This window comes from Ylistrum balloti, unplaced genomic scaffold, assembly GCF_031769215.1.
Source record: "Ylistrum balloti isolate Yb309-2 unplaced genomic scaffold, AGI_CSIRO_Ybal_v1 Utg372998, whole genome shotgun sequence".
Lineage (NCBI taxonomy): Eukaryota > Metazoa > Mollusca > Bivalvia > Pectinida > Pectinidae > Ylistrum > Ylistrum balloti.
In genome coordinates, this window is record NW_026783191.1 from 4,449 (window position 1) to 15,464 (window position 11,016).

General features: G+C 38.2%; 1 protein-coding gene across 1 annotated transcript; it reads left to right on the plus strand.

Moving 5' to 3' along the window:
- Positions 1 to 5,431: 5,431 nt before the first annotated feature.
- On the plus strand, positions 5,432 to 8,028 carry LOC132564847 (uncharacterized; the record flags this gene model as incomplete). Its single annotated transcript, XM_060229469.1, has 4 exons — positions 5,432 to 5,545; positions 7,147 to 7,300; positions 7,445 to 7,681; positions 7,840 to 8,028. Coding segments are annotated over exons 1-4 (694 nt in total), but the record flags the coding sequence as incomplete, so codon positions are not given.
- Positions 8,029 to 11,016: the final 2,988 nt, after the last annotated feature.

Here is an 11,016-nt window from a genome sequence, read left to right on the forward strand (position 1 = left end):
CTATTCTATCACCAGCAGACATTGGTTCTGTTTTTTATTTGTCGTTATTATACGTTGGGGTTTGTTTTGTTTTTATTGTAATATTTATTAAATATTGAATGAAGTTTTTGATATGCTACAATTATTGCCTTGGAATGAGATGACTATTGATGTCCATTTTCCGGTTTTGATAACAGCCATCACGGTGGTGATGTCGTGGTAGATTGGCTCCATCTTATCATGCCTCTCTATAATACAAAATGTATTTATTTAGATAGGTAACCAAAATAACTGAAATACTCTAAATGCACCAATTATCATAATTTATCGCATTCCGAAATTATAACCTAACTATTTTACAAACGACCGTGTATTACCGATTCACAATTCATCAATGCACGTATATCTTTGGCTGGATAAGGTAAGATTGATGAAAGGCAGAATTCAAGGTTATGTCTTTTATTTTATCGCCTTCGTCTTCGATGTTTGCTCTCTCTAAGACCTTGAAATTTGTTCAGAACGTCTCATGTCTGGGTGGTATGGTGTTCAGTGATGTTTGCTCTCTCTAAGACCTTGAAATTTGTTCAGAACGCCTCATGTCTGGGTGGTATGGTGTTCAGTGATGTTTGCTCTCTCTAAGACCTTGAAATTTGTTCAGAACGCCTCATGTCTGGGTGGTATGGTGTTCAGTGATGTTTGCTCTCTCTAAGACCTTGAAATTTGTTCAGAACGCCTCATGTCTGGGTGGTATGGTGTTCAGTGATGTTTGCTCTCTCTAAGACCTTGCAATTTGTTCAGAACGCCTCATGTCTGGGTGGTATGGTGTTCAGTGATGTTTGCTCTCTCTAAGACCTTGAAATTTGTTCAGAACGCCTCATGTCTGGATGGTATGGTTTGCAAACTAAATGAAGGCACAAAGCGAATTCATGTTTTCAGACAAGTTTTCTCTTTCATACCAGTATGAAACTAAATCAGAAATTCCTATCAAAGCTCAGTTTTCGTTACATACCAATCACCCAAACATGCTCGGCTCTAGCACCATGAATAGATTGTCTATTCTAAATACTCAGTTTTTCGTTTCTTAAATAGGATTCAAAAATAAAATTAGCACATAAATACCACATAAATGTATAAATTTGATATATAGAGGTTCTACAACGAGTGGAAGTTGATTATCATCGTTATCTAACTCGAGTTAGTTAATTTTAAAATTTAGAAAAGACACGAGGCTTTGCCGAGTGACTTTTCCAAATTTGAAAATTAACCAACGAGAGTTTGATAACGATGATAATCAACTTCCACTCGTTGTAGAACCTCTTTCTACCATAACCTTTTAACGTAAAAATAGATATATTGTACAACATTGTTTCGCCCCCATTGACACTTTCGCGTAAGAATACATCGTAGGTTGTCTGTTTGGCTCATTTGGCTCATTAATATGCAAAAAGTGACAAAATCGCTATTTTTGAAGCAAAACACTTATTTATTCAGTAATCTTGTTTGGAAACATCTCTTAACATTAGTTCAATGAAACACGTTACAAAATTACACAAATTGTTAATCTTTTAAATAAAAATAATTTGGAACTAGATTTTATTGTGGATAAGAGTAGTGCTTCTTCGCGGGAAAATGTGAATGCAGACACGATTAAGATGGCGTGAAATTTCGAGAACTTCTAATCATTTTCATCAGAACTGTACATCACCATTGGCCGTTTTCGAGAGAAAGATTTATTATTGTGAATGTTGATTTTTATTGTGCCTCCATACACTGGACCACCGATGACAGAATGAAATGGCTGCCCTGTCACATTCGCCGTTGACCTCATGTGGCTGGTTGCATATAGGCCTATACCCGTTTCAGACGTCTCCAACCTAATATAAAAGGTTGGGAAACCAAAATTACAGCATTTACCAATTATTATCGCCTTTCACCCTCCACAGAGTATTACCGCATCGCCGATCTTGACCATCGACAAGAGTGACAGATCGTCACTGTCAGCCATGTTGATGATGGACAGCAGACTATGACAACAATCGCACGTGGCGAAAGTAGTTCGGGGTAACAGATCATGGTTGGGTCAAATGTCAATGCCTCGTCCAATAGATTTGGCTGTCACCAATAATACACGTGTGTATTATGCGTATGAATAAACAATGGATATGGCGTTTAATGAATAGTCTGGGCGTGAGATAACAAACGCAGGTTATGGTAGAAAAGGATTTATTTTATAACATATAGCTACGCATAACAGCTGGCGTGACATGACATGACGTCATTGACAGCCTATTCGCGCCATTTTCGGTCATTTAAAATTCCTTCATGAAGTACCCGTCACATTCCAAACGGCAATGTGTAAAAGTATCAGATAACCGATTTCCCCCCTTATAAAACCATTGTTTATTTGTTGTTTATTGTTTGTATACAAAGAAAGATTTTGGATATTTCATGATGTTGTAGTCCCGTGTTGTGTTTACATCATTGAATCGTGATATATACGTCTCTGATTGAATGACAGCGGTTCACACACCAAGTGAACAGAACTGATATTCCGTTCATACAAAAAAGAAGTTCCAACAGACCCGCCGCAAGGTGGCGTGTCGCTGTTGGCTCCTCCAATCATTATCATTATTGAAAGTTGCATTATGTTTGCCCATGTGTGAGTCGATCGATGACGATGATGAAGTGCGAGTGTGATTGAATTGAATGAATTGAGTGTATGACTTTGCGACTGTAAACTGTCACTGGTGATGTCCATACTCTTTGCATCATGATGGTTTGGTGTTTCTGCTGTTTAAGGTCATGAAGTCTGTTTGGAGTATCTCATATTTGTATACATTTGCTTGTTTCCTTTTAGACCAGACGATCTGTTCGGAGTACCTCATGTCTGGACTTTACGGTATAGATGACTCAGCTATTACCGCCTCGTCTGTATGGAGTACACCTGACCACAAACCCCAAAACGCCAGGCTACATTTTAATGGAAACTTAGGAGGAATTGCCTCGGCTTGGTGTGCGGGCAAGAATGATAATCAGCCGTACATACAGGTATGAAAAAGCTACTTAAGACAGTAACACACCTCGCTTAATGACAAATCTAAAATTAAAAGGTATATGTGTTAATCTTGAAATTTATCAGGTATACTTTATCACTTCACAACCCGGTATACACTAAAGTACTTTGTGTGAGACGAAACAAAACAGTGACGTGAAAAGGGATACATTTCTACATCTCAAAGTTGTTACAGAGATAAGAATGATTTTAAGTTAAGTTCTGGAAATCTTAACCAAGTCATGCAAGCATTAATTTGTTTCGATGAATTACCTACCAACCACGTACCTTCTGGTTCTGGGGGATATGTTTTTACAGAGCGCCGCCATAATGGCAGCACGTGGATGATACAAGGTACAAACGCTTTTATTTTATGTCGTGTGTATAGAAACAGGAGATCTTGTCATTATAACGACAAGAGATGTTCACAGAAAATCCACGTAGAAGTAATGTAAACGAACATTTTTGTATAGCACAAATTCATTTTTTGATGTTGAAATGTGTTAAGTATACGATGTTGGTTTTCCCTAGATTTCCCGGTATTGTTTCGCTATTAAGCGAAAGCAGTTTAAATTTAGTCTGTTGTATTTTCAGACGTGGTTTCCTAGACGGTAATTTATATTTGCTCATGCTGGTACCAATAGTATCAGAAATTAACAATATTTGGCCAAATGCAGGCGACTTTTCTTAGAATGGTGAAATTTCCTCTGGTATTTCGTAATATTATTAATTATATATTATTTATATATTGTTGTATACCAGTCTTCATCCTTCAGAAAAAAAACGTTACAGGCCCTGTGTGTTTCAAAGGGGACAGTAGTTGATGCCGTGATGATACAGTATAGATGTATGTTTCTAGTTCGACTCCCGAGAGAGACGGTACTTGATGCCGTGATAATACACTATAGGTGTGTGTTTCAGGTCCGATTTCCGAGAGACACAGTAGTTGATGCCGTGATGATACAGTATAGATGTGTGTTTCAGGTCCGATTTCTGAGAGAGACAGTAGTTGATGCCGTGATGATACAGTATAGGTGTGTGTTTCGGGTCCGATTCCCGAGAGACAATAGTTGATGCCGTGATGATATAGTATAGATGTGTGTTTCAGGTTCGATTCCCGAGATAGACAGTAGTTGATGCCGTGATGATACAGTATATGTCTGTGTTTCTGGTCCGATTCCCGAGAGAGATAGCAGTTGATGCCGTGATGATACAGTATAGATGTGTGTTTCAGGTCCGATTCCCGAGAGAGATAGCAGTTGATGCCGTGATGATACAGTATAGATGTGTGTTTCAGGTCTGATTCCCGAGAGAGATAGCAGTTGATGCCGTGATGATACAGTATAGATGTGTGTTTCAGGTCCGATTCCCGAGAGAGATAGCAGTTGAATCCGTGATGATACAGTATAGATGTGTGTTTCAGGTCCGATTCCCGAGAGAGATAGCAGTTGATGCCGTGATGATACAGTATAGATGTGTGTTTCAGGTCTGATTCCCGAGAGAGACAATAGTTGATGCCGTGATGATACAGTATAGGTGTGTGTTTCAGGTCCGATTCCCGAGAGAGACAGCAGTTGAGGCCGTGATGATATAGTATAGATGTGTGTTTCGGGTCCGATTCCCGAGATAGCAGTTGATGCCGTGATGATATAGTATAGATGTGTGTTTCAGGTCCGATTCCCGAGAGAGATAGCAGTTGATGCCGTGATGTTACAGTATAGATGTGTGTTTCGGGTCCGATTCCCGAGAGAGACAGTAGTTGATGCCGTGATGTTACAGTATAGATGTGTGTTTCGGGTCCGATTCCCGAGAGAGATAGCAGTTGATGCCGTGATGTTACAGTATAGATGTGTGTTTCGGGTCCGATTCCAGAGAGAGACAGTAGTTGATGCCGTGACGTTACAGTATAGATGTGTGTTTCGGGTCCGATTCCCGAGAGAGATAGCAGTTGATGCCGTGATGATATAGTATTGATGTGTGTTTCGGGTCCGATTCCCGAGAGAGATAGCAGTTGATGCCGTGATGATACAGTATAGATGTGTGTTTCAGGTCCGATTCCCGAGAGAGATAGCAGTTGATGCCGTGATGATACAGTATAGATGTGTGTTTCAGGTCCGATTCCCGAGAGAGATAGCAGTTGATGCCGTGATGATATAGTATAGATGTGTGTTTCAGGTCCGATTCCCGAGAGAGATAGCAGTTGATGCCATGACGATACAGTATAGATGTGTGTTTCAGGTCCGATTCCCGAGAGAGATAGCAGTTGATGCCGTGATGATATAGTATAGATGTGTGTTTCAGGTCCGATTCCCGAGAGAGATAGCAGTTGATGCCGTGATGATACAGTATAGATGTGTGTTTCAGGTCCGATTCCCGAGAGAGATAGCAGTTGATGCCGTGATGTTACAGGGACGAGGAGACGTTTCATATCAATTTGTCAAGACATATTATCTCCTATACAGCATGGATGGCATCATGTGGGTCAACGTGACGTCACCAAACCAACAACCACAGGTAGGTTGTATCTTTTCTGCTGAACTTAATGTTTAATTCCTTTTTTCAGAATTAAAGAGGAATAATTCTAAACTAAGTTTTCCAATCCATCACAAAGTTGTTGAAATCGCCCTTCCTCCGCCCGACTGTCGTTATATATTTCTTTTTTATTCCTTTTTCTCGAGGTTCCTGTTTGCCCTGTTTTTGTGCTTTGTCTGATTTTGGGGATTAAACCAAACTCCGAAATGGCCGACAAGCTATGTGGTTCCTTTTGGTCTCTATTTGTGCATGTTCCCATTTTTGTACTTTACAGAAATAAATGTACGGCGGGCGGCCATCTTGGATTTTGGATGTGAAAGTTTGTTATCACTATTTCTTGAGAAATACTTGGTGGATCTTTCTCAAGTAGTTTTGCCTTGGTCCCTAGTTTTGCCCTTTTGATTTTGGGATTAATCATAATGCTAAAATGGCCTACAGACGACCATCTTGTATTTGAAAACTAACATTATTACTTAAAAGAATTTTCAAATATCATGTAAGTAAAAGAAAGAATAGAAAAGGAGGGGAAATATCATAAAAGTTTTAAAGAACAAATAAAGACCGAACAATATTGTTCGACAAGATCTCTCTGGAATCTCTTGGCTTTTTCTTTGATTCTGCCTGCAATGGAAGATGTGTTTCTTGTATGAACCTCGAAATGGTTGTTGTCAATTCCATCGGAATCTGCGAGAGTAGAAACTGACTCGCCAGTATATAAAAATGCTTAACGTTTTAATCTTGCAACCGGATACTTTGAAAACTAGAACAGAAAAAGATTAGTATAATTTACAAAATTCATGATAGACTAAATACATCAAATCTTCGAAGATTTTTTCCGGGTTTAGTAGGGAATATAACTCCTCTTCCTCTCAGACAATAACTAGAAAATGTATCAGTGGGGTCGCGTTCACATTTCAGAGACTACTAGAAATAAAACTACAGTTAACAGATTCAAAACTGTCATAAATTCTAGATATCATAAGCCTCCGTGTGTCTTTATCACGGAACCTGTCGGCTTAATGTTTTAATTTCTAAGAAATTATTGTAGCATACCTAACCATGATCATCTATATCGTTTGATCCTCGCTGAATCTCGAATCTGTGGCTATCTGTGTAACCATTCAGGTGACTTTTATCCAGTGTTCAGCCCCCAGAAACTCATACCTCCACACTATCTGTGTATAAACTTTTCTCTTCCCAACTTTCTCTCTGTTCTGGATGAATTTGTTGCTGGTTCAAAAAATTGTGTTTAATAAAAAGTAATGCAAATTGCTCGTCATTACACATTGATCTGTATAAAGGACCATATATCTGTATACAGGACGTATGATATGGTTTGTATCGAACAGATTATTTAGACTGAATGTGAAGTCAGTGACTGCTAGGCTGCTCAAGTACATGGCTTTAGAATTTTGCATTAATCAAAAGAAAGATTTGTATTGTTTGAATTGAAATCTTCTATAACTTAGACATAAGAAATTTGCTTTTTTCTTGTAAGTTTGAATTTACAAGTGTATAACTTCACATATTTCCAAATCAGTGACAGGAACACCGTGGTAAAGTCTAAATCTGCATAATTTCAGTTGTTCATCGGAAACAATGACACGAACACTGTGGTAAAGTCCAGCCTCGTTCCCAGCATCACTACCGTTTATCTCCGAATTAATCCAAGAAGCTACAATCATCACATAAGTCTCCGTTTTGACGTCAGCGGCTGCTACATAGTCAAAGAAACAAGTACGGAACACTTTCGCCAATTCTCGTTTGTAGTATTTCTCTTCATCACAGCGTCATCCAAAAGTCTTCATTACCTCTGCTTTATCTGCCGCTGAATTCCATGTATAATTCAGATCAGTTTAGAATCTTTATTTTGTATTCCAGAGGGTCGTTCTGAATTTTACAGAGTGCCACTGTTGCCATCTCAAGATTATACACAACATGTTCTGTTTGAGACACTGTCAAGTTCCCTCCCAGAGTGCGATCAGCAATGTCACAAGGACAAGGAGTGTGGTTTCTTTAGTTTTGACATGAACCAGGGAAATTGCCGTGGATTTGTGTCAACACCCACCACATACTCGGCGTTCTCTACTGGACTGACACCATCTTTTGTGAAAAGAGGTATGAGATTTGCTTAGCTATATAAATAAGTGAGAAAGAATGTTGTGTATATATAAGTACCGCTGTCCCTCTACCATCAGGGAGATGAAATGCTTCTACTTCGTGTCTTTACATCAGCACTAGAGTATAACCCTCCCCCTATATGACTTTCTTTTAAGGATTATTCACGTCACTTGGCTACCGTCAAATCAAGAACGAGAGCCTTATCTACAGAGTGAACGGAGTCAGCCTGAATCAGACAAGTGCCTCCAATGTGTGTATCCAACAACACTCACAGCTACTCAAGATCGCCTTCGAGTCGGAAATGTTGAGTCTGCAGACCATCGTCGCTGGAAATACAATACTGGGTAGGAGTATTAGTGCGAATGTACATGGTCAGACTCGTTTCCGGTGACTGATACGGTCTCTTATTTGTCATCTTCAAAAAATACGCCAATGATTGAAGTCAGTTTATTATTAAAAAAGGGAAATATGAGCGAAATAGATATTTATGATTTAAGGAATAAAAACCTCCTTGCTCTTTATTTATAAATGAATAATAAGTTAACACCTTGTTTCATTGATTCACGCTTGTCAGTAGTAATTGTGTGTATTTTATCATACATTCTTTTTTATCCTACAATTACCAGAATTTCTCGAATTTCTTTTCAGACCAATATCACTTCCATTTGTTCGTGTCCGGGATGTACGTGTCTAACCAATGTCAGTACAGTGACGGTGAAGTGATGAACAGCGCCCTCTGGTCTCCTGGCAACCCTGACCTAGGTGAAGGTCACTGTGTCGTGCTGGCACGGAATGGTCTCACCAGTGCGAACTGTTCTGAGAGACTTTTTTCTGTTTGTGGATTATTGTAGTGGAAGCAACTTTAACCACCAATATGCCTTGTTACATGGATTGACCAAGATTTACGTGGTGGATGTTGTCGAGGAAGCAAACATTTTCCATATATGTTTTTGATGGTCTCTGTTTTAATTGACCATGTTCTGACTTTGTGTAAGTTAAGATGTTGTTGACTTGTTGGTATTTCTTGTTGTTGTTGAAAACAATATCAACTATTTACTTTTAGCAAGAGATGTTAAGTTCAGAACAGCATAATGTCATGATTTTATAAAAAAAAATGATAACCATTGCTTGTCACTAATATTGACGATTTCAACAGGGGAGACAACTTGTGTGTGTGTAAAGCACATTGGAGATGTGCCTGGTAAATTTAAAGTGAAAACATTGCCACCGTCCATATAGCAGTATATATGATAGAGCGTCTCCGGTTTTTTGGAACCGTTGAGGACCAGTTCCTTACGTAAACAAGATTGTTTTCTTTCGTTTTGATAAATATCATAGGGCGATGAGCATATGAAATGTATCGCTTAAAAGTGGATGTGATGGGAGTGTCTCTCTCAGAATTAAAATAAGCATAATCTTGCTTAAATATTTCGATACGAGCAAAATCTCACGGAGAATTCCAACACGATGCCCAATTCAGCAGTTCTTTCGACTTTGCAAGGGGCTCAAAAGTGTCTTTGAACTGGACAGTAACAAAAATATCGTTATATTAATTTTTAAGGAATCCTGATTTTGGCATGGTACTTTTTTCGGTCAAATCAAATTTATAAGCCAGTAATTTTACAGCTCACATTGAGAACATTTCTTATAATGGGTATATGGCATTGGAATTGTGGCACAAGACTTACTTACTAAATATCTAAAAATTAAAGCATGGTTCTAGTGTACGGTGCACATTCACATCAAGATTTTCATATTTTAATTCATCTAAATTTTGTTCTCCCTCAGTCGCCTCCTAGACTTCAAAATTTAGGCCCGTAGCATCACAGACGAATCCTAAAAGGGCGAAACAGCTCTGTTGTGAAGTTCTTTGGCTCTACTGTATTTAGCCATGAAATGTGTGTGTCTTGTGGTCAGTCTTCTTCCCGAATTCTTGACAGACAATCACGTTACTGTTGAGCGGTGAAAAGTTGTACTAGGCATGTGATTCAGTGTATGGTTCACGGATTTACACCGGGAAACTTCACATAATTCTATTCCATTCTATTCAATTGTATATCAACATAGAGCAGAGTATTCAAAACGTCAGGTTGACGGACATATCAATAATTAAAATCGTTTGTTAAACATTTATAATTTATTCTCTATATTTTTTTCTGAATAAAGTTTGAAATTCCAAAGGTCAACATCTCCACGCTAACTGCTTACGTCACAACTCATTACTGTTCGGTACTTACCGGTCGATATTCGATGATTTCCGCCATTAAGCAATAGACCTTCGGTCTCAGGCAACAGTTAAGTCCTCTGGTTTAACATTACACGTGATGACCTCAAACCCAGTCAACAAATGTATAATATTTTTACAAACATGTGTACATTGTTTACACTGAAAACTGGCAATATTAGTTCTGTTGGCAAATTTGCGTATGGCTTACAATGCATGACAAGATAAGGCAAAGTATGACATTATTTCTGACACCCCGCTGTTTAATGAAAAGACACAATCATATATGTGAATATTACAGTAACATGTATCAACTCTGTTACGTATATCATAATGTTAATCATCTTTTACTATTGTTGTTGTTTTGGGAATGGTTTGTAAAGAAAATGAAAACATGATCAACAATAAAATCATATATTTTGCAAGACTGTGTTATCTGACACACAAAGGAGTGAACGTGTTTTACCAAAGGAAGGTCGATAACAGACGCATTCGGAAGGTTATTTTGCCGGATTCCAAACCATCGCATTTATTTCCAGATGAGCATGTCTTTTGTAGACCGGATACAGGCAATTTTAAAGACAGTTCAAAACTAAGAGATGAGTATATCACTTACAACGAGGCTTGAAAACAAATTACTTCTTTACCGTCGATTTTCTGAAATCATATGGGTGACGAGCGAACTACGATAAAATTGATATGAAATAACATGTACTGCCTAAAGGCAGCATGTGACACAAATTGGTCCTAAAACCAGCGTTTTATATCAATATTTATATCTAAATCTATTTTATTTAAATCTACATTTTTTCTTTCTTGTGTGCGTGTTATTTCTGTTTTCTTTTTTATACTTCCAATGGAATTGCAAAGTGATCTTTTTACGTTAGTCCGATCGCTAAGCTTCGAACCCGCTCGGTTAACTTCAAAATGGATTACACCCCTTGAACTGTTCGTGATAAATTACGAAACCAACAACAATAAGACTCTAATAGAACAAATGTTTGTTAGATATAGTCTAACAAAGAGATTTGTAATATTTATAATGTCGTAACACAACATGTAAAAGATCTTGTCGACTCGGTTCACATGGCCGTACACAACTATAGAA